This window comes from Jaculus jaculus, chromosome 7 (assembly GCF_020740685.1).
Source record: "Jaculus jaculus isolate mJacJac1 chromosome 7, mJacJac1.mat.Y.cur, whole genome shotgun sequence".
Lineage (NCBI taxonomy): Eukaryota > Metazoa > Chordata > Mammalia > Rodentia > Dipodidae > Jaculus > Jaculus jaculus.
In genome coordinates, this window is record NC_059108.1 from 114,252,360 (window position 1) to 114,277,185 (window position 24,826).

General features: G+C 41.7%; 1 protein-coding gene across 1 annotated transcript in view; it reads right to left on the minus strand.

Annotated features, from left to right (window-relative positions):
• Nucleotides 1-6,022: 6,022 nt before the first annotated feature.
• Nucleotides 6,023-24,826, minus strand: part of Ccdc175 (coiled-coil domain containing 175) — a 55,040-nt gene continuing 36,236 nt past the window's right edge. Inside the window, exons 14-19 of the mRNA XM_012949111.2 lie at nt 23,882-24,020; nt 19,193-19,272; nt 17,087-17,239; nt 11,815-11,917; nt 7,481-7,524; nt 6,023-6,238 (exon numbers count right to left, since the gene is read on the minus strand). Coding sequence (XP_012804565.2) covers nt 6,023-6,238; nt 7,481-7,524; nt 11,815-11,917; nt 17,087-17,239; nt 19,193-19,272; nt 23,882-24,020 — 735 coding nt within the window. The remainder of the gene's footprint in view (nt 6,239-7,480; nt 7,525-11,814; nt 11,918-17,086; nt 17,240-19,192; nt 19,273-23,881; nt 24,021-24,826) is intronic.

Consider the following 24,826-nt stretch of genomic DNA (forward strand, 5'->3'; position numbering starts at 1 on the left):
CAGTGTACTGGGAGCTGTGTTAGCACTTCTCACATTGCTACTCTAGCAGAAAAATGTGTATCCAAGAGAAGAAATCATATGAGTGTTAGGATTGTAAATCTTTAAAAGGCAGTAATTGTCAGGATACTTGATAACCGCATTTGCAAATTTGCCTTTTTAACAGCAAGGCTTAAAATTCACAGCCATTATGGTTGATAATGCTACTAAATAATTTGGTTAAACATGGTTATTAACAATAAACAAAGCAGGGCTGGAGAGATGGGTTAGTGATTAAAGTGCTTCCTGTGAAGCCTAAGGACCCAGTTTCAATTCCCCAGTACCTACATAAGCCAGATGCACAAGGTGGTGCATGCATCTGGAGTTCGTTTGTGGTGGCATGAGGCCCTGGCATGCCCATTCTCTCTCTGTGCCTCTTACTTGTCTCTCTAATAAATAAAGTATTTAAAAAATACACAAAGCAAGGGCTAGAGAGATGGCTTAATAGTTAAGTCACTGACCCGGCAAAGCCTAAGGACCCAGGTTTTATTTCCCAGTATCCAGGCAAGTCCAGATGTACAAAGTGGCCCTTGCACCTGGATTTCATTTACAGTGGCTAGAAGCCCTGGCATGCCCAGTCACTGCTTGCAAGTTAAAAAAAAATACACAATTCAGACCTTGCCTTAGCTCAGCTTTAGTTTTTGACTTAGATCCTTTGGCACAGTACATTTTGCTGTGGTTTATAGTAAGTATTTGGTTAACTTGTTCTGAATAACTTGAAAGGCAAAATATTGTCTTTATTACATTGAATCTATTGATCAGTCTAACAACTGTATTGCTGTATATGGATCTACAGTGGTTCACAAGACTTAGCTGCTCACTGAAGCCATTTGTATCTTATGAAGTAGGCTGGGTTGCACTCCTGGCTTTCATGTTGAATTGGTCTCGGATACAACCTAAGCATCGGGAGTTTTCAGACCTCCACAATTGTAATATTCTAAAACCACTAGCCTACACAATCTTCCTCAGTTAGAGACACTTTTCTTTGCTTTTTTTCCTCCCCAGGAAGTCTTGCTATGTGTAGCCCAGAGTGATCCAGACCCTGTTCAGCCTCCTACCTCAGCTTCCCAAGTCCTGGGATGACAGCGTTGACCTGCCACACCCAGCTTTCCAACAGACTGACTATTTCTGTGTGTGTGTGTGTGTGTGTGTGTGTGTTAGTCACCTTTTTATTTTCTTAAACATATCGATAAAAAAAACTAATGTGCTATGGCTTATATTCTTGATAAATAATAAAATTAATCATAGTTCATACAGCACATCTTCCCAGGGTTGAAAGTTGGCAGTGCCTCACTTCACTCTAATTATTTCATAAGAAATGAATAGGTTATGTTTTCTCACACTTTATAGCTCACACTCATTATTTCTTTTAGTTAATATTCTGCTCTCTTTGTTTTCAAATAAATGTTAGGTTTTTAAAATAATTTTAATTGGGAACTTTCTTATTTTTAAAATATTTTTAATAATTTATTTTCAAGAAGAAAAGTGAGAGGGAAAGAGATGGGGGGAGGGGCACACCAGGGCCTCTAGCTGTTGCAAATAAACTCCAGATGCATGCACCACTTTGTGCAGCTGGCTTTATGTGGGTACTGGGGAATCAAACCCTAGTGGTCAGGTTTTTCAGGCAAACCCCTTAAATGCTGGGCCATCACTAGAGCCCAGGGAACTTTAATAAATGAACATATTGCAAATTGGTTGTGGTCCCATCAGGTTATCCTCCTTTATCCCTCTCTCCTGCCCCAGGCCACTGGAGCTCTCCGCAGTGGGGTATCTGTTCACGGTGGGCTCATGAATGCACCAGTCAGATCTTGTCGGGAGAACAATGCCTCACAGGGACTTCCTGACAATTACTGGTCAAATGATTTAAATTTTTCTGTCTCAAATTTTAATTCTGCTGTAATTATGAAGTTGCAAGTAGGTGTTTTTTTTTTTCCCAGAATTAAATGCTCAAACTGTGAATGTTAATATTGAGTCATTTTCCATCAGAAACATTATGTTCCATTTGACAATTCTATGAATTAATTTTTAGGTCTCCTCAGCCATGTTGATGCGGCTCGTGGCCCGTGTGTGCTCCCAGCAGCAGGTAAGAGAGCTTTAACCTCTAAGACTGCCTTCTAGAAGAGACCCGCTGACTCTGACCTTCTCCTCACTTGTGGGGTTCTCACTGTAAGGCCCAGGGCTTTGTTCAACATTGTCACTCTAAGATCTGGCTCTGTGCCCAGCAGAGGAGGATATGAAGCTAGGGTCCTGGGCATGGAGGTAGAGTAGGACTAAGGGCTGCAGGGACACATTATGCCCGGGAGAGGGCAGCTGAGGGCTGTTGAGCTGGAAGCTGTCCAGGGCTTCTCCAGGAGAAACACTTCCAAGGCAGAAGCAATTAGAAGCCAGAACAGCCTGGGCCAGACCGAGTCCCTCTCTGGAGAAACAGAACAAAAGCTAGATCCAGAGTCTACAGAGAAAGCCACACTAAATCACATCTCTGTATTGCTCACCAAGGCTCAGGGAGCATCGCGGAAGAGGGGATGGAAAGACTGTAAGAGCCTCAGGCTGGGTGGGAATAGCCGGAGACAACATGTTTCCTCATCCCTGCAGAGACTTGGTCCCCACAATGAATACCAATAACCCCACCGAGGACCCTCAGGAGAATTGGGACCCGGGAATAAGGGGGTCTATATGTGCAACTCTTTATATTAAAAAAAAAATCAATAAATTTAAAAAAGGGCTGGCTTCCAGGTGGCTCTGAGATAGAGGAGTAATTCAACTTTACTCAGCTCCACAGGATGGCAGTGGAGTTCAAAGGATCTTATTAATCTTTAATATGTGTGTGTGATATTTTATAATGGTGATATTAGTTGTCTTTGATATTTTGTGACTGGGGAAACTGAGGTAGCAGGTTAAATAGAATACATGAAGTAGAAGTGAGGCTTGAGCCCAAGCCCACCTGCTCCAAAGCCTATGTGGTGCCGCTACACCCGGACCAGAGAGAGGGCTATGGGAAGCCAGCAACCTGCCTCTTACAGATCTCAGCTCAGTGCCAAGTTCTTTGGAGACTCCTCCTGGCCTCCTTAACCTAATTGTCTCTTGGGTTCTTTTATACTTCTCATGCCTTATCTTTACTGTGCTTAAAATTTAGCATACATGTTCATGACACCTGAGTCTCCACTGGGCCGGGAGTGGGAAGGACCGTGTGGTTCCTTCTCAGGGTGGGCAGTGTCAAGAAGATTTATCTTCTGGTTCTTTGGAGGAAGAGCAGTTAACTTCCTAAATTAACTGTGAGTTGTGAGTTCCATTTAGTCCGGGGCCATTTCATTCACCATGGTAACCCTGTGTCTTGGAACTTGACACAGAATAGACATTATGTGCTTGGTGAATGCAGCTTAGCTTTAGGAGTCATAAATGAGACAGAACTTAAACAAAAACCAACAGGAGAAATTTCAAATACCTGTATGTCCCATTAACATTTCATTGGCTGCAAATAGTACTGAATTTTAAAATAAAATTTTGTCTGTTAATACTCTACCAATTGAAAACATATCTTCAATAAGAATATATTCTCTTTTTCATAACTGTGGCACTCTTTTCTTTTTCACTGACAATACAATTTTTCTTAGATTGTCATTGTGTAACAACTGATGCCATGATGTGGCCCACAGTGAAGTCAGTTTTGTATCTCAGCATATGTGGTCCTTGGGATTTGCCAAACAAAAACCTCTTATGAGGGCTGGAGAGATGGCTTAGCAGTTAAGGTGCTTGCCTGCAAAGCCTAACAACCTGGGTTCAGTTCCCTAGTACCCATGTAAAGCCAGAAGGACAAAGTGGTGCACGCATCTGGAGTTCATTTGTAGTGGCTGGAGGTCCTGATGCACTTATATTCTCTCTCTTCTTGCAAATAAATAAATAAAATATTTTTTTTAAATCCTCTTATGGGTGATCAGAGAAGAACATGCTGGTATCAACAGCTATTGAAGATCAGCAAGTATTTTTCTGTACAAAGCCAGATAGTAAATATTTTAGGCTTGGTGGGTCACATGGACTGTGTCACAGCTGTTCTGTCGGCGTGACACAAACAGAAGTATCCATAGCAAACAAATAAATGAGTATAGCTATGTTTCTATAAAAGTGAATGAACATGGAAGTTAAATTTCATATAATTTTATGATGTCATGAAATGTTATTGTTCTTTTGAGCTTTTCCAGCCATCTAAAAATATAAAACCCATTCTTACCTCTGGGTCTACCAAAAACAGGGATGGTTGGTTTGGTTCCAGCTGTACAATGACAACCCCTGTGTGGAAAATAGACTTGCCCAGAAATCTGCACGTTTTCAACATCTGGAAAAATAGCTAGTAACTGAGACTATGGGGAGGGTTTCAAAACAAAAGGCTTCAAGGTCACTACAGCTCTCACCCAGTCTACGCTTTCTCAAGGCCGGTGGTTAGATGATGCTAATGGCAGCCAGAATCATGGGCTGTGGGACATATAGGTTAGCACATGCTAAATTCTTTCACACCTCCACCTATAGTCATATGGCTCAATTTATACATTAACAGGCATCTATAGATTGGTAGTTACAATATCAAACAGACGAGAATGGAGGTATAAAAGGATGATAAAATGGAATATAAACAGAATTTAAAATATTTGATTTTCCTTTGTAGGTTGATTTCTGGAGACCATCAATTGAGTTACTCTAGAACCTAAATTCTATGGTCTCAAGCCTACATCACAGCAATTATTCACATGAAAGCTTTTAGCTGCAGTTGGAGTTGTCAGGGTAGGGTGAGGAGACCGTGGACTGATTCCCTGACACTTGGAGATGATTCAGCTCCTGGAACTGTTTGATCCGCAGTGACAGAGATGGTTGGCTTCCCAAACACAGTGCAGATAGCTGCAAGGCCCTCCGGGTGTCACTTCCATACTTTCATAGTGAATCCCACCAGGTCTGCAGGCTCATGGAAACAGCTCTCAGCTGGTAAGAAGGTTCGACCATGGTTTCTCACTAGCTGCAGAAATGCTATTTTTTGTTAGGTGAAGCCCTCTGAAAATAGGTATTATCCAATACTGGCATGTTCTTCACCCAATACATGCCCTCATTTTACTTTTAACCCACTTCCTTTTCTATAGTCTATTTTAAAACTGGTCCAGTGGTTGTGCTCTTTAAAATTAAACCTTAATGATCTCATAGATCTCTACACTTTCCAGGCAACAGTACTGTCATTTCTTCACTCCTTTCCTCCATCCTTTTCTTCCTTCCACCTCCCTGCTCCTCAGAACCCATGTTCCCAAGTGACTCTTCTGCCAGGACTTCTGGGCTGTACCTGTCAAGGGTCTCCTCTCCACGTCTCACTGTAGACCTAACCTGGACAGAGTTTTGGGGTTATGTCTACTGTGAAATGATGGCAGGACTGAGGATGAGGCTGATTTCAGGGCTGGCTGCTCATGACACATACACATTTGGTGACAGCATCTTAAGAGCCACAGAATGCGGCACTAGATTTTCCCGGAGAAAGCAAGAGTTGCTGATTTAATACCAACTTCAGCTCAAGAAGAAAAGGCAAAATTGTATTCAATTTCTTTCTGTTTAAGGATACAAAGATGTGTACCAAGAGTTACAAACAAAAACAAAACAAAACAACAAAAACAACAACATAAAAAACCCTTAGAATTGGATGGGGTGGTGCATACCTGTTTACCCAGTGCTCAAGGAAGCTAAGGCAGGAAGATCCTCAGTTTGAGGCCAGATTGAACTATATGAGACCTTGAAAAAAATTAAGAATTTCTCTCAGAGATGTTTTTTAAAAGGAGTCTTTTAAAGCTCATGAAGAAGTTAAAGTTTTGTTGTCTAGAAAATTATCTTGGTGGAAGTAAGCACTGACAGAGTTCTACCATGTTCAACACACAATGAGTATTAGCTTTCAGTTGGATGTTTATGACGTCAGTGGGGATGAATTATTTGGTACTATTTTTTTTTCTTTTGAGATCACTAGCTATAGTAAACTAGCAGGAAGTTCCACGTTACCATAGACACTGAGCTGCTGTCTCTGGAGTTCTGTTGGTGATTCCTGATCGACCAGACTGCGCAGCCTCTCGATATTCTGCTGGAGCCATTTGCTGATGCTCTCAATCTTTTCGTCTCTATAGTACAGCTTGTCTATTAGATGTTTTATCTTGTGCAAGGTCTCTTCACCGAGTTCTACCAGTTCCTGAAAGAAATGACATTTGGGGAGGTGTTAAGTACAAATTTCAAAAAGATGAATTTTGAGTGGATTGAGTGGATTAAAGCAATGTTAGATATGCAAAATTGATATTGTTAGTCACACAAATTGTTTATGTGCCCAGCCGTTTCATAAAATGTTCATAAAACCATAAAAGAAATGGGTGAGCAGATGAAAAGTAGTGGCGTGCTTGCCGAGCTAGACTGTTGAACTACTAAGATGGAGGTAGTGGAAGCATAACAAGCTAGTCAGGTCTCAGTGCATGTCTCAATGCACAGGCTAAACTTAAGGGAAGAAACTTCGGAATCAGGTAGGATCTAAGCTTTAAATTCTCAGGTTCAGCAACAGTTACTGGTCTTTGGCAAATTACTTAAACTCTGAGCCATCATAGCTGTACCTCAAAAAGGCATTGTTAATGCTTTCCTTACCCAGTGTTTTAAGAGCTGCTCAAGGATTCTGTATAAACTTTAAGGATTTATGTAAAGTTTAGTTCATATGCAGAGCCCAGCTTCAGAGCAGCTTGTCCAATTCTAAAATAAGGAGGGGGGTAGCTGTTGTGGTACAAAATAATAAAATCACGATTTAGATCTGGCAGATTTAGCCCTAAAACCAATGAGTTCAATTCAGCTTACAGAAAAGGAAAGGAGAAGGGGCTGGGAAGATGGCTCAGAGGTTAAAGATACTTGCATGCAAAGCCTGCTGCCTGGGGTTCAATTCCCAAGCCACCCATGTGATCACAAAAAGTGGTGCAAGCATCTGGCATTCCTTTGCAGTGGCAAGAAGCCTGGCACATGTGCATGTTGCACATGTGCAAATCAATAAATAAGTAAATAAATAATTACATAATTTTTAAAAGAAAGGGAAGAAAGAAAAGAGGTTAGAAAAGGGAAGTAGGAAGGGAGGGGGAGGAAAGGAAGTAAAAGGGAAGAAGAGGAGAGAAGAAAGAAAAAAGAAAGAAGAAATAAAACAAAGAAAGAAAAGAAAGGAGAACAATCCCACCTTAACAATGGTAGTATAAGAAGATAGTTTCCTAAAAGATTAAGATTTGTAGTGACATTTGGCACAACAGGTACATTTTAGGATGTGATGATGATACCATCACTGTCAGATTCCTTCCTTGCTCCTATGTGCATACATTTGTGTCCATGTACACACACACACACACACACACACACACTTAATGGTAGGTGAACTCTTTGGAACTATGAGGGAACATAGTCACACACTCACCTTAACTATGAACTGAAATTCTGCCAACAAGTTTGAATATTGTCCTGAAATAAAGATTTTTAAAAACATGTGTGTTACTGAGACAATTTGAATTTTTAAATAAAACTCACATGATTTATTTTTGTTATTCAAAAAATTTTTTTATCTAAAAGTTTTTGCTTCCAAAATGGTACAGCTAGATCCGATTTGCTCTCCCACTGGCTTGCTGAAAGGAAATTTTCCAGGCTATATAACAAGTGGCACAGGACAGTCTTGCATAGATCCAAATATCCACACAGACATTAGCAAGCCACATTCAGCAATAGACAAAGAAAATAAAAGCTTTTGAATAATTGGGCTTTATTCCAAGACTGGGAGATTGGTTAGCAATCAAATCTCAATGGATGCAATGTACCACATTTAGTGCAGAACCACAGAAACAACACCGAATGACCAACCAGGGCAAATGTTCCAACTGGTGCAATGGTGGCATGTCTGTTATGGGGGAAACCAACTACCCCTTGATTAGATTCGAGGCCTGCACCACAGGAAGGAATTCATGCCTGGTACTGAAAACCTAAACAAAAGCCTTTGGCTGGAGAAGTCATAAGTCCTGGGGGCAGGGGATACTACGGCTGTTGTTGGCTAAATGGATATATTATGCCCATCAAACTTCTCTCTAAATACTTATGGTTATACCCATATATTAATGCTACTCTCACTTTTGGTTAGAGAAGCTTCTCTTTCCAGATGGTGGTGGCCACGGGGAGATTCTTAAGAAGTACTAAGAAGCAGGGACATGGAGTATTTAGCACTAAGTGAGACATCTCTATCATGCCCTCCAAGGCTCAGCGACCATGGCAGAAGAGATGGCAGAAAGAATGTAAGAAAAGAAGGAAATGGAGGAATGCTTTGCAATACTGTCTTCCAGACAGGAAGTGGCTATAGTATTCATGACTTCACAGTGGCTGACGCTACCTATGCATGACCTGCATAATAGGAGGAAAAAATGCTGGCATCACAACAGAAGAGAGATTAGTTGGACAGAAGAGGTTCAGCAGAGGGGGCATAGGAGAAGGGAAAAGGGAGAGTGGTTGCAGGCTATGATGAACATAGTACATAGAGGTTGTCAATAAGAAGTTTAAAAAATACCACCTAGGTCTCTCCGAAGACTGAGCCATTGGGCCTAAGGCATTAGTGACCCTTCAACCATCACCTTGGATACCCAAGCTTGGGGGAGCTTCCCTAGCTAAAAACAGTTTGCATGGTGGCTATACATTGCTGGTGGGAACATAGGTGCCTTGGAGTAGGCACTGGGAGAGGACTCCTGTTTCCTTTTGTTCCCATTCCTCTGTATCTTTTAGTCATAACAAAGTCCATGAGTGTAACAACTGTTGCATCCCCATGCACACTTCTAACCAATGAAGCCATGGCTGTAAAACCTTGCTGAAAGAGACTAAAGATGGCCTAAAGCAATGGAGATATATACATTGTTCTTGGGTTAGAAGACCTATTTTTTTTTTTAAAGGTGACAGTACTCCTAAAGTCATTCAACACAAAAATCAATGGAGTTCAGCAGGCTTCTGTGTGTATGTGTGTATATCAAGACATTAACACTAACGTTTATATGTAAGGACTTAGAGTGGCTAAAACAAACTTTTGAATGACGCACACAGGTGAGAACTTACATCACTGGCTTTCTAGACTACATATGGGGCTGTGGTCATCTGGACAGTGTGCTACTCATGTAAAGTTAGACATATGGATTCAGGCACAGACCCATCAAATTAACTTTTTAAGACAGTTTCCAGGCTTGCAAAATAATGAAAAGTAAAAATTTTTGCTGATACAACAGAACATGTATAACAGAAAAAAAACTTTCAATTTCACCATGACCTCATAGCATAGGTAAAGTTTACTTGAAATGAATCTGTCATGTAGCCATAAAAGCAAAAACTAAACAGTTGTAGGAGAAAAAACTTCAAGACCTTGGGGTAGGCTATAACTTCCTAGGCAAGGAACAAAATGTACTAACCTTAAAAGAAATAGATAAGGTCGGGCTGGAGAGATGGCTTAGCAGTTAAGTGCTTGCCTGTGAAGCCAAAGGACCCTGGTTCGAAGCTCGATTCCCCAAGACCTATGTTAGCCAGATACACAAGGGGGCGCATGTGTCTGGAGTTCGTTTGCAGTGGCTGGAAGCCCTGGCGCACCCATTCTCTCTCTCTCTATCTGCCTCTTTCTGTCTGTCGCTCTCAAATAAGTAAATAAAAAATTTTTTAAAAAATAAATAGATAATGTAGACTTCAAGTGAAAAATTTTTACTCTTTTCAAGATATTATTAGGAAAATGAAAATTTAATCCTTAGACAGAAAGAGAATTCATTTTCAGAATATATAGACTCAATAATGTATATAAATTATAAATAAAGGATATGTAAAACTCAGTAATAACACTGAAAGCAAAAAGTAAGGAGTAAAAAATTTGAGCAGACATGTAGCAGAGTGAGTTTTCCAATGGTGGCCTCATGCTGTATTTGCTCGTACACGCCTCTTAGAACATTCGATGCTGACACTTTCCCTCAAAGGGGCCATGTCAGGGTCCTCTCCCTCATTCTAGAGTAATGAGGGGATAGCTCTCTGACTCCCAAGGCTCGGTGATAAAAGTGCCATGAGCGTGCACTCTCTTCCCCTGGGATGCTTTTGCTGGAACTCAGCAGTTTGGGAAAGCTATGTGTAGAGGCCACAAGAAGGAGTTCTTCTCATTCTCTCCCCTGAGGTACCTTTGAGAGCCAGTGTCAACATTACGCAGAAATGAGGGGGAATCAGGTGATTCTAGCTCCCAAATGCTGAATGCCCTGCAGAGAGACAAGCTGTCGCTATTCCCTGACCAAATGACTAATCATTTGTAAATGATTTGCCTGAAGCCACTATCTTTGTGATATTTCTTCTGCCATAACACACAACTGTTTCAAATCGCTTAACAAAAACTGATTTTCAAATGGCCAGGAAACACATGAAAGTATATTCATGACATTGCTCGTAAGGAAAGGCAAATGAAACCACAATTAAATACCAGCCAGTTCCTATTTAAATAACTAAAATGTTAACACTTTTTATGTTTTGGAGCTTAAGTGTTGGTGAGCATGTGGAGTCAGGGGAGCTTCTCTACACAGCTAGTGAGAAGAGAAATTTGTATAGCCACAATGGCATATAGGCTGTTTATTTTACAGGGATCATACAATAGCCATACAACCCAGAAATCCCACCCCTAAATATTTACCCAAGAGTAATAAGAAATTCACAAAATACTGATAAATGCATGCTCATAGTTGCTTCATTCACAGTAATAACTCCAAACTGAGAACAATTCAAATGTCCTCAAGCTGATAAGCGTAAAAACAAAGCATGTCTATACCACGCTGGTGCGCTACTTGCACCTCTACAAAGAGAAGCAAATCAGGAGTCCAAAAAGAACATGAGTGAATCTTTGTTTACATTTTTGGCTTCTTTGAAATGCAGCATCACTTTAGTACAGCCTAATACAGAACTCACTGTGGACTGAAGGGCTGGCCTTGAATTCAGATCAATCCTCCTGTCTCAGCCACTCAAGTGGTAAGATTCTAAGCATGAGCCACCACCCCCTGCTTCATGAATGAATGTTAAAAAACAAACAAACATTTTGTAGAGTCAAAGAAAGCCAGGAACAAAAGTGCATGCCCTTGGTATTTCAGTTTCTCGTATGAGTGTTAGAAAGCAGACCTGAGCTTTCTGGGAACTGGAGGTGGAACAAGAGAGCAACTGGAGAGAGGCATATATGTTAAGTTACTTTTGTGACCAAAATACCTGACAGAAACAATATAAGGGAGGCAAGATATTTATCTAGCTCAGTTTCAGAGGGCTTTGGTTTCAACAAGACAGGGAAGGCATGGCAGAGTGGGCAGTCCATGGTGGTCGGACTGTGTGACAGAGACCACCCCACATCTGGGCAGAGAGAGTAGCACCGAATCAGGGGCAGGTATAACCTTCAGAGACCCACCCTTAGCAACCTACTTCCAGTAGCCAGGTCCCCCTAACAGCTCCGCTACCTCCCAACTAGCACCTCAAGCTGGAGACCAAGACTTCAGAACTCGAGCCCATGGAGCATACTTTGGACTAAAACCATAACAGGACACAAGAGGCAGTTTGCAGGGATGAAAATGTTCCACATCTTGCTGGGGTGACAGTGTATGGTTGTATGTACATTTGCCAGAATTCATTGACCTTAAAATAGGTGTATTTCATTATATGTGAATGCAAAATCATATGATTTAAACAAACAAAAAAATACATTGTATGAAAGAGTGACATTTGACTTACTGTGTCCTGCTACCAGTTCCCAAGAACGGTCACTTATGTCCTTTGCGACGGCTTTTTGTTCACTACTGTATTTTTCCACTTGGTCCTTCATTATGGAAAGATGCTGAAAAGAAAGGGTATGTGGTTGCTTTTTACTAAAAAAAAAAAAAAAAGCCTGCTCCCTGTCATTCATCAAATGTGTATTAATTCTTTCACTGTTACTGACTGTTCTAGGTACAGCGGTAAATGGTGAAATCCTTACTGAGCTTCTCCAGAGAGAGAGGCAGAGGACCCCAGTAACAACTTCTGCATCCAAATAAACAGGGAATTTTGATTTTTTATTTTTTAAATATTTCTGGGCTGGAGAAATGGCTTAGTGGTTAAGGTACTTGCCTACAAAGCCTATAGACCCAGGTTTGATTCTCCAGGTCCCATGTTAGCCAGATGCACAAGGTGATGCATGCATCTGGAGTTTGTTTGCAGTGGCTGGAGGCCCTGGTGTGCTCATTCTTTTCCTCCCTCCCCCTTCTCTGTTGCAAATAGATAAGTAAAATAGATAAATAAAAATGTTTTAAAAATTATTTCTAATATTTATTTTTTATTTATTTGCAAGAAGAGAGAAATGAAAGAGAACTAGAGAGTGTGTATGTGAGAGAGAGAGAGAGATACAGAGAGAGAAAGAGAATCCTCCAGCCTTGGCAAATGAAGTTCAGTCATATGTTCCACTTGGTGTATCTAGCTTTCCATGAATAGTGGGGAATCAAACCCCAGCCATCAGTCATTGCGGACAAGTGCCTTAACTGCTAAGCCATCTCTCCAGCCCCTAAACAGGGCATTTTGAGTATGACTTGCCACAGTAAGAAATGAAAAGTTGTACCTGAATGCATTGTGTCCATAAGAAAAATGTTTTAATGCAACTTCTTTTAATCTCATATGGCATTTTTTTTGAAAAATAATAGATACTATCTTTACAGAAGGAGAGTCTCATGGGATACTACCATGGGTGTATGAAATGTCTTATAAGTATTTCAAAGGCTCGAAGAGCAATGATGTATTGCGTGAGTGAGGGCTATTGATGATGGAAAACCCCAGGCTCTTTGAAACACAATTACACTGCAAAAACCAGTATTTATGCTGTTTTAGGTAATTTATTTATTTGTAAGGAAAGGAAGAGAGGAGAGAGAGAGAGAGAATGGGAAAGTCAGGACCTCTTGCCACTACAAACAAACTTCAAACATATTTGCCTCTTTGTGTGTCTGGCTTTACGTGTGCACTCAGGAATTGAATCCAGGCTGGCAGGCTTTGCAAGCAAGATCTTTTAACCATCGAGTCATATTCTCAGCCCAAGTATTTATGACATCTTAATTTTGACAAAGTAAGCCACATGAGATTAGTGGGATAACTTTTAACAGATGAAAGTCATTACCAGAGAGGTAAAGGGATTTTCTGGTTTTTTTTTTGTTTGTTTGTTTTTTGTTTTTGTTTTTCAAGTTGACCTGGAATTCACTATGTCGTCTCAGGGTGGCCTTGAACTCACAGTGATCTTCCCACCTCTGCCTTCTAAATCCTGGGATTACAGGCATGCACCATCATGCCAGGCTGAAAGGATTTTCTTAATGCCATTGGACTAGCCAGTGGCAGGGCCAAGTCCCCTAACTCAAACTCACTGCAGTAGGACTTTATTTTTCTTCTTTATCTATTAAAAATTACTCAAGAGCTGGGAAGATGACTCGGAGGTTAAAGATGCTTGCTTGCAAAGCCTGCTGGCCTGGAGTTCAGCTCCCCAGCACCCAAGTAAAGCTGTACCCAAAGCAGCACATGTTCCTGGTGCTCACTGTGCAACAGCAAGAGGCCCTGGCAGGCCCCAACACACACACATACACACATATACAAACGAAAGAAAATAAAAGTTTTTAAAGATTAGAAAAATTTTTTTTAAATGCCCTTAGCTTTATTATCTATGAAATGGGCATAATATACTACATATGTTTTGAAGCTGTTGTGAACATCAAATGAAACCAAATCCTTCTAACATGAGAAGTATTGTTCAACTCTTGGGGAATGCTGGTCTTGTCCCTGACCTTGAGGTCTTTGTGAAAAAAAAAAAAAGTGATTTTAAAATAAATGAATTTCCTCTAATCATTCCCTTTATAAAGAAATGGCCTTCACCCTATAAGAAGTTATTCCCATTTTCTTTAAAGGACAAAAATGGGCTAAGTTAAATACAATGTCTCAGTGGGTAAACAGGTGACAGACTTTAAGTATTCTGAACTAGGGAATGTTATAAACGTTTGTTATTATTGTTTTGTCACAGCATATGAGATGTGAAAATTATGCATGTTAATTATAACAGTTCTTGGGCTGGAGAGATGGCTTAGCGGTTAAGCGCTTGCCTGTGAAGCCTAAGGACCCCGGTTCGAGGCTCGGTTCCCCAGGTCCCACGTTAGCCAGATGCACAAAGGGGCGCACGCGTCTGGAGTTCGTTTGCAGAGGCTGGAAGCCCTGGCATGCCCATTCTCTCTCTCCCTCTATCTGTCTTTCTCTCTGTGTCTGTCGCTCTCAAATAAATAAATAAATAATTTAAAAAATATATTAAAAAAAATGTAACAGTTCTGGGTATTAAAGTTAGCTAGTAGCTACTTATTAAACATATCATAATGAGTAAATATTAAATATAAATAGGTAAATATATTTTGTGAGCTAGCCTCTAAAATAACCCATCCATAAATTAAAATTTTAGGTATTAGACGTAATTTTAGTGATTAGGTGAAAAAAATTTAGTAGCTATAAAATTATCAACCAACACAATACCGACAGTTGTTTCAGTTTTAAAATTTACTTATTTATTTATTTGACAGAGAAAGAGAGAGAGAGAGAGAGAGAGAGAGAGAGAGAATGGGCACACCAGGTCCTCCTGCCACTGCAAACAAACTACAGACACGTGCGCCCCCTTGTGCATCTAGCAAACGTGGGTCCTGGGAAATCAAACCAGGGTCCTTTGGCTTTGTAGACAAATGCCTTAACCACTAAGTCATCCCTCCAGCCCTGTTTCATTTTTTAAATGATTAAACAAACCCCTCAAATGAGCACTTTACATAGACAACAATACATGAATAAATTCTTCTTTAGTTGTTAGGGAAATGGAAATTAGCTGCTGCCCACCAGAATGGTTAATCTCTTTGACCTTGCACTTCCACGTGGCAATCTAGATCCAACACAAACTGTATGTCTGTCCACTAAAACAAGTATACACAATTGCTCATAGCAATGTAGCACTCTTTGTAAAGGCCCCAAGAAACTCTTTGACTAGCTATTGATAGGAGAGTATCTAAATAGACTGCTGTATAGTCATACAGTGGCATACTACACAGCATTAGGAATAGTGAGCTAACTACATTCAATAAGGTTAGACCTCACAAACAATTTTGAGCACAAAAATGTGTTGTAGTCAGTTTCACATTGCTGGGATGAACATCCAAACCAGGCAGAGTTTATAGAGGAAGGGGTTTATTACAAGTTTAAAGATCCAGGAGAAGTCTAATTAGCAGTAGAAGATTCTGCTTCCACACATCCAAGCAGAGAGAAACAATCACCAGCTGGCAACCACCCAAAGCAGCAAGCATACACACACAGACAGCAAGCAGCAGGGACCCCACCAGAGCTGAGACTTCTCTGGCCTGCATTTCAGATCTGCTCCCCAAATACACGTTAGGGCTGGACCCCAGAATCTACCCCTACTGACACCTATACTGGCCAGGTGACCAGAGACAAGCTTTAATAAGACATCTAAGTCTATGAGAAACATACATTTAAACTACCACATTCTACTCTGGCCCTCAATAGACTCATGGACACCTCACATTGCAAATTGTATTCAGTCTAAATTCAAAGGTTCCATAGTCTTTGCCAACTTTAAGATTGTTCCAAAGTCTGAAGTCTCACCTGAGATTCAAGCTATCTCTTAGCTGTGAATCCTGTAAAATCAAAACAAGTTACATATTTCTAACATATAACAGAGTAAACATTTCCATTGCTATAAGGTATAGCAAGGGGAAACTGGACCAGTGAAAAATTAATAAACAGCAAGTAAACATCAAACATCTGTAGTTCAAGTTCAACATCCATAACTAGTGACAACAGTCTTTGGATTTTTCAATTACACCCCTACAGCTGGGCTGGGCTGAGCAACTAGGGAAAACTTCCATAACCTGGTAAATCCAGAACATCTTCAGGTCTCCATTGCAAATCATGGCCCACCCAACAATGGTCTCATCAGCCTCTCTATCAGAGAAATCACGCCCTGCCTCATTTGCTGTGCCTCAGGAGGTGCTCCTGGATATTCACATGATTCCACTTCTATATATTTCAACCTTGATCAGACTCTTAGGGCTTGGGCAGAAGAATGCAGCCAGCCCTTATGCAAGTAGCGCAATTCCAATAGAGTTTTCTGCTGACTTTCCTTTCCCTTTGAAAGTTCATAAGCAAAGCCTCCAAATACAATCCTCTCTTCATTTAGCATTTTCCAAACTCTCACCAGAACATTCATAAACTTTGGCTTACCACTCTCTACAGCTTCTGCAGTCCAAAGTACCAAGTCCATAGATAGCCTTCCTCCAGCACACAAGTTCCAAATGCCAAAATCCACATGGCAGATTCATCACGTAGCAACACCACTGGTTGGTGTTTGTTTTGGTTGCTGGGATGGACATCCAAACTAGACACAGTTTATAGAAAGCAGGGGTTTATTTCAAGCTTACAGAATCAAGGGCAGTTCCAGCAGTGGAGGAAGAAGCTCCCTTACCTCCAAGCGGAGAGAAGCCATCACCAGCCAGCAAATGCCAAAAGTGAAATCATAAAACTGGCAGCAAGCAACAGGGACCCTGCCAGGGCTCAGACTGTTCTGTATACCTTTGGACTGGATCTCAGATGTACCCCCAAACATACCTTAGGATTAGACCCCAGTATCCATACCCCGGTAACACCTATTCTAGCCAAGTGGCTGGAGACAAGCTTTAAGCAAACACCTCAGTGTATAGACCACATACATTCAAACTACCACACAATGTAAGGTGTATCCTTCTTCACATATAATATCTGAAGCCAGGCAAAACTTGTCTGTGTGGTAGAAACTGATAGGTTGATACTCATGTGGGAAGTGGCATTAGTGATCAGAGATGAGGCAGAGGATAACCGGAACTAGTAAGTTTAGTTTTAAGAGTCTGTACTCTTGTAAGTATTATTGGTCTAGGCGATCAGTAAACAATTATACAAAGTGAGGTGCTCTTGAACTTACTTTTTTTAGTCTTTTATTTTCCAGGATCACACGGTTTGCCTTGAGGTCATTTGCATAAATTTCATTTTCTAAGTTTCTTAGAATTTCAAAATGATCTTGGGTTTTCTTGGTTTCTTGATCTCGTAATTGTTTTAATTCTTGCTTCACTTTATCCTGCTCAAACATAAAAGGCATGGTTGTCTCACTACATTCAAAGAGCAAGATACTAGATATTAGGAGCCTAGGCCACAGTCAGAGACGGGCTCCATATCTGTTCCCGAGCTCTGACTTGGACATCTTCCCTTAGAAGAACTGATTTGTGGAAACTTACTCATGGACTCTGGGAAGTGGGTGTCTGTGGACCCAAAGTAAAGTATTCCAGATATGGGCACAGCTTCCAAAATAGAATGTGTTTTGGTATATGCACAAATGCCTAACACAAGTGGGGAAAGGATGGAGGAATTTATTCACATTTAAAAGAGGATTTAATAGTTAAACATATTTTATTTATTTTTTCTTTCGAGGTAGGTTCTCACTCTGGCTCAGGCTGACCTGGAATTCACTATTTAATCTCAGATGTCCTTGAACTCACAGTGATCCTCCTACCTCTGCCTCCCGAGTGCTGGGATTAAAAGGTGTGTGCCACCCATGCTTGGCAATTTCATTTTTATTTACTCATTTATGAGAGAAAGAGAGTGACAGAGAGAGAATGGGCAAACCAGGGCCACTGCAAGCGAACTCCAGATGCATGTACCACCTTGTATATCTGGCTTACATGGGTCCTGGGGAATCAAGCCTGGGTCCTTTGACTTTGCAAGCAAGAACCCTAACCACCAATCCATCTCTCCAGCCCTAATATTTTTTGAGAAGAAAATATTAGTTTTTGAGTTTTTAAAAATTCCCTATTGTTTCCACTACTTAAATCTTTATTCAGTTATTGGTTTTATAACATAATAAACTTCATGCTCTTTTATCCATCATGTAAGTGAGCACCTTTAGCCACCGAGCCATTATGCCAGCCCCTTTTTATTCATTGTGTAATCCTCACCAGTATTTTATGCATTTTATGAAGGAAATAAAACTGTGTACTACACTCGCAATTTTATCATTCACATTTCTCAATACATATAACATTAAAGATAACTTTTGGTATCTGTCCATCTCAAAGAATAAAATGTTTCCATTTTAAATTAACCAACTCCATGTAGCTTGTCACTAACTATTTATTGATTCTATATCTTAAAAGTTAGGGAACACTGCTTTATCTGCTCCAACTTTGTTCATTCCTTCCAAGTGTCTGCCCACTCACTGATCCTTAAAAAGCATAATCCGGAAAGCTGAGGTCTCTTCAGTGATTAGTGATTTTTCCACCATTTACAAATGAGTTGGTTCCAGAGTTATCCTGCCCTTTGTTGTCAACTAGCCTGGATTGAGACATACTGAGGGGAGTAGAAAAGCACACAGGGTGTGCCTGTGAGTGTTCTCCTGAGATGATCAGCTCATGAGAGCTCTGACCTCACCAACTTAATCCACTGATGATTCCAAATTTGAATATGGACTGGAGAGATGGCTCAACAGTTAAGGTGCTTGCCTACAAAGCCTAACAGCCTGGGTTGTTAGATCCCCCACTACCCATGCAAGCCAGAACAAAGTGGCACATGCATCTGGAGTTCATTCATAGTGGCTAATGGCCCTGACATGCCCATTCTCTCTCTCTCTCTTGCTCTGTCTCTCTAGAAAATCTGAATATAATGTTGGTAGTGTAACTGAGGACGGTAGGGCCTCATTGGAGGAAGGTAGATCTCTGGAGCTATGCCTTTGAAGGACAGATCTTCGCCCTGGCCTCTTCCTGTTACTCCTCATTGCTCCCTGGCTACCATGAGGTGAACAGTTTCCTTCTTCCATGACCTTCATCCGTGGAGGCACACACCTTTGTCTCAGCAGTTGGGAGGCTGGAGCAGGAGTATAATGAGTTGAAGACCAGCCTGGGATACATAGTAGAAACCTTGTCTCAGAAAACTAAAGCCTGAGGACATAGCACCATGATGGGTCACTTGCATAGCATGTGCAAGGGCCTGGATTAGATCCCTGGTATTGAAAACAGAAAGAGCCATATTGATTCTTTACCATGGTGTCCAAGTATTTTCCATGGTCTCTCGTAAAGTGAGCAATATAATCCTTCAATAATTGCTCCTCTTGCTTCTGTGCTATTTCAAAAGAGAGAGAAATAACTGTTAACAAAGTTGCTCAGTTAAAAAAAAAATTATCAAAGTAAAATGTGATCAGTTCTCACATCTGCCCCTGTGCCTGACTCCACAGAAACAACCACTCACAAAAACATTCCTTTAGTTGTTTCTTAGCTCAATCTCTTTTCTTTGTGTATGTGGTGTATGCACATGCATGTGCCCTTACAGTGTCCCGTGTGCTTGCCTATCGTGAGGGGGTGCTAGCCTGCAGTGGCCGGGGCAGAACATTAGGGGTACCACTATGTCATTCTTCCATCCATTCTCATATTGAACAGAGTCTTCTTGATACCTGAGCTTGGCATATTCATGAGCCCTGGCAATTCCCTGATCTCTGGTTCTCTTTTTGAGGCTTTTTGAGGCTGTGGTTGCAGGTGTCCATGGAGACACCTGGCTTTTTAAGTGGGATCTAGATTTCAAACACTGGCAGTTCCAGACCCTCCACAGGCCCCTTGCTTGCACAGGAAGCACACTTTACCTCTGAGCCACCTCTCTCTCAGTTTTCTTCAAATAGATGCTCCTGTGGTTATTTTATTGTCTGAAAAGACACTTTCAGTTTATTTTTTGGTATAATAGAGAAAAACTGAACATGTTTATTATTACTTCCATCTGCACATTCCCTGTCCCTACCCACATCCTTGACATGTTCTTTCTTCTAACCGCCCCACAGAAATACCGTTGTTGTGTTCTTTCATGTTCTTCCTCTCCTCCTCCTCCTTCTGCTTCCTCTTTTGTTTTTTTTTTGAGGTAGGTTTTGCTCTAACCCAGGCTGACCTGGAATTAGTCCAAGGCTGGCCTTTAACTCACAGCGATCCTCCTACCTCCGCTGCCCAAGTACTGGGATTAAAATCATGAGTCACCATACCTGGCAAGATATGGCTTTAAAATAAACAGATTTTAGCTGTTTGGACCATTATGACAAAGTAAGGACTTGTCACTGGTGAGCCAAATGGCCCAGTGCTTCATGTACACATTATGAACTCACACCAAAATCTTTAAGACAGTCATACAGGCTTTCTGATTTTTCCTAGCCATGTCTGAGGAGGGGGTCTATCAGATGCCTCTGTCTGGCCTGTTGTGGCTCAGGGTGCTTGCATCACCTGGTGTGTCTGGTTTACGTAAAACCTGGAAAGTCGAACCTGAATCCTTAGGCTTTACAGGCAAGTGCCCTAACCACTAAGCCATCTCTCCAGTCCCAGCCAATCCTTTTTTTTTTTTTTTTATTTGAGAGCGACAGACACAGAGAGAAAGACAGGTAGAGGAAGAGAGAGAGAATGGGCGCGCCAGGGCTTCCAGTCTCTGCAAACGAACTCCAGACGCGTGCGCCCCCTTGTGCATCTGGCTAACGTGTGACCTGGGGAACCGAGCCTTGAACTGGGGTCCTTAGGCTTCATAGGCAAGCGCTTAACCGCTAAGCCATCTCTCCAGCCAATCTTTTTGAAAGACAATTTCACTTATTAATTTAGATCACTGTAGTAATGTGTTATTTCTCTCCACACGTGGTAAAGTACCATATTCTTTCTCTGCTACCATTTGGGGCATTTTCTTTTCTCTTCCTTACCATGACTGAGTATCTTTCTATTGTATTTTAATGGAAAATTCTTATTTCTTACCATAAACTTGGCACAACTGGCTGGCAGAACTCCTCCAGCCAAGTGGTTGAAAGGGACTCTGACCTCGGCCATATTGGATGCCCCCACCCCCAGTTCAGAATCTTCTGGTCCTATGTCTCCGCCAGAATCAAGGAGGAGTCATTGATCTACTGTCCAAAGAGGAAGGGCTTGGCCTGGAGGCCTGGCTGTCCCAGCTTCCACAGTCCCAATAGAGCCAGCCACATTGTGTGGGAAGCTTCTGGTTGCTTTGGCCTTCTCTTCTGCTCTTACCATTCGAATTTTCTGCACACTCCTCTCCAGGTATGTTTCCTTCAAATTTGTTGATAATTATTATCAAATAACACATAAATGAGCAGCATATAATAAATATCTTCTCTGGCTGTATCTTGGCACTTACGGAACTGTCTCTTTTAGAACAATCTCTGATACGTATTTTCATAAAGTTTCATCGGGTGGTAACAGTATGTGTACACCTTTCCTTCATCTCGTAATACCAGAGACCGCTGCTGAGCTCTGTGTGACCTGCACCTGCTCAGCCCATCGTGTCAGCAGGGCGGCTGGCAGGTTTGCTTTCTCACCTGCAGAGCGCATTGTTCCTAGTTCCACGTCCCTTTGTCCTGTCTTTCCCCCTTCCTCTATGTTTTCTTCAACATTTTCTTTTTTTAAAATAAACCATATTTATTTATTACACACACACACGGTGAGGGGGTTGGAGAGTGTGGGCACTCCAGGGCTTCCTGCTGCTGAAAATGAACTGCTGTTGCAAGCACCACTTCGTGCATCTGGCTTTATGTGGGTAGGTACTGGGGACTCGAACCCAGGCCATCAGGCATTGCAAGCAAGCACCTTTCACCATGGAGCCACCTCTCCAGCCCCAGTATCTTTCCTCCCTCTCTCCTTCCCTCCCTCCATCCATCCTTCTTTCCTTCCTTTCTTTTTAAAAATTTTTTTGTTTATTTATTTATTTGACAGCAACAGAGACAGGAAGAGTCAGAGAGACAGAGACAGAGAGAGAGAGAGAGAGGGAGGGAGAGAATGGGCACACCAGGGCCTCCAGCCACTGCAAACGAACTCCAGACTCCTGCGCCACCTTGTGCATCTGGCTAACGTGGGTCCTGGAGAATCGAGCCTTGAACCAGGGTCCTTAGGCTTCACAGGCAAGCGCTTAACCGGTAAGCCATCTCTCCAGCCCCCTTTCTTTCTTTTTTACCACAGGAAACTCAATACCTGTAAAGGATTGCTTACTTTTATACTCACAGTGTTTCTTTTACCCTCTACCTTTTGCAGAAAGATAGGAAGGAAGATGGAAAGGAATGAAGTACACATATGAGTCTGGGCGAGAATGGGAAGTGATCGAGAAAGCCTGCCTGAGTTGATTCAATAAGAAACTGACCAGAAATGGGAAATCAATTGTGAAATAGAAGACAGAATGATTATCAGATTATATTCTTGAAAATTTGCCTTTCTTGGCAGCAATCTCTACTCACTTTTGAATACTTTCTTACTTTATACCTGACTTCATGGTAACTCCCACCTTTAAGCTTGTCTGCTAGCTGGTTATTCTCACTTCTGCTCAGTGAATGTGTTTTCTCCTGGTCCAGTCCTGTCAGTACCTTTGGTCCTAGCTTCTTTGGTCATCTACATGATACAAGTTCTGGAAGCGGCTCCTAACCTTGCTCCTGGGTGATTAGCCTCTACTTCCCTGAATGCAAAACAAGACTTAACCCTCTTGGGTGATTCTGGACTTTGAAAGCAGGATTGGGTGACCATATCTAGTTTTTGGAAAAAAATAATTATTTTTATATTAAGCATACGCATGGTTGTACTATATAATGCGCTAAAAGATGAACACTTGTGGACATAGACTGCATCTTCTAAAACCTCCCACACCTGTGATAAGTCTTACTTATTTCTACCTTAGAGAGAATCTAGTAAAAAAAATCCAAGGCCCATCTATTTGGTAATGGTTAAAGTCATCGCTAACAATGTGATATAATTTGCAAATTCATGGTAGGATACATAAAAAAATTCTTCATGTGAGGATTGCCGTGAGTTCGAGGCCACCCTGAAACTACATAGTGAATTCCCGGTCAGCCTGGGCTAGAGTGAAACCCTACCTTGAAAAACTGAAAAAAATAAAATAAAATTCTCCATGTGATGGCAGATACAGCGAGTTCTACTTCTAGCAACAGCAACAACATGATATAGTGAATTGCTAATTCCTAATTAAAATATTTTATATTTATCTGAGAGAGAGAGAAGAGATGTGAATATGTGCATTCCTGGGCCTCTTGCCACTGCAAACAAACTCCAGATGCATGCATACTCGGGAATCAAACTTGGGCTGTCAGGCTTTGCAAGCAAGTGCCTTTTACTGCTACGCTATCTCTCCAGCCCCTTAATTCTTTTCTTTTCTTTTTGAGGTAGGGTCTCACTCTAACCCAGGCTGACCTGGAATTCACTATATAGTCTCAGGGTGGCCTCTAACTCACGGTGATCCTCCTACCTCTGCCTCCTGAGTGCTGGGATTAAAGGCGTGTGCCACCATGTCTGGCTCAGCCCCTTAATTCTTAATATTAAAGTGTTTTTAAAAGAGAAAAGGACAGGCTGAGACGCAACTAGTAGTAAAGTGCTACTCGCCTAGCATGTAAGCAGGCCTGAGCGTTATTCCTCATACTGTAAAGCAAAGGCCTGGGAAAAGAGAAAGAGGCAAGGGGAAAGGGAGGGAGATGGAGAAAGAGGACGGGAGGGAAGGAGACAGAGACAGACAGTGAGAGGGGAAGGGAGGGAATTTGGTGTGGACAAGAGGAAAATGGTCATCGAAGAAAAACCAATCTAGAAAATAGAGTTAAAGGCGACGGGAAGAGGTGAACCCATTTCTCCACAGGCCTGTGCCTGATGGCTGGTGTGGGCTGGCAGAGGTGGGGTGGGTGGGCTGCCCCCGTGGCGGGCACCCGTACTTCTCAGCGTGTTCTTCAGCTCCTCCAGGGTTCTGTGCTTTTCCATGTAGTCTTCCTCGGCCAGGTGGAGCTGTGGAAGACTGTCCTCCAGCTCCCCTTCTTTCTCTTTGCTAATCTGCTCTTCCTTTGTAATTAAGTTCTGGAAAGAAAAGAAAGCTAATTCAGAATGTGATTTTGGAGAACTTGCACAACAATTTGGAGTAAAATGGCAGCAGCTCTTCCAAGGGCAGAGTTCTGTCCTGAGGTGCTTGGCATGTACCAGGCGCCTAACAAAATCTTCGTTGCTTGACTCACGGGCTCTCCGGCATGCTATGAGATAAGATTAGATTTCTGTTCCTACCACATACACAACCAAACACATATTGACAATCATTTTCTTTGATTGATCATGTTCTATCAAAAAGGGCAGCAAGAGTACAGTTTTGGAGATCCCTTGCACATGTGTGCAATTCCTAAGTTTGTGCATAGAAGTCACAGGTGCCACTTTTAGGCCTGGCCTTTGCAGCAAAAGTGGAAGATGAGGATATATATAGCATAGTCTTGCTAACTTTCCCAGGCTGCCTTGAACTTGTGATCCTCCTGCCTCAAGTCTATCATTATTGTTTAGTTGCACAGTAAAGTTAGTCAGTAATTCATCAACGTTTTCTGAGTTCTCTTAGTCCCAACTGTCAGGAAAACATCATGCTTGCAAGTGTGCTTGCCAGAAACAATGACCACGGTACCAAACATCACGAGTCCCTTTCCACAACACAGACATTTGTGATCATTTATGCATTCTTTTTATTTATTTATTTGAGAGCGACAGACACAGAGAGAAAGACAGATAGAGGGAGAGAGAGAGAATGGGCGCGCCAGGGCTTCCAGCCTCTGCAAACGAACTCCAGAGCGTGCGCCCCTTGTGCATCTGTCTAACGTGGGACCTGGGGAACCGAGCCTCAAACTGGG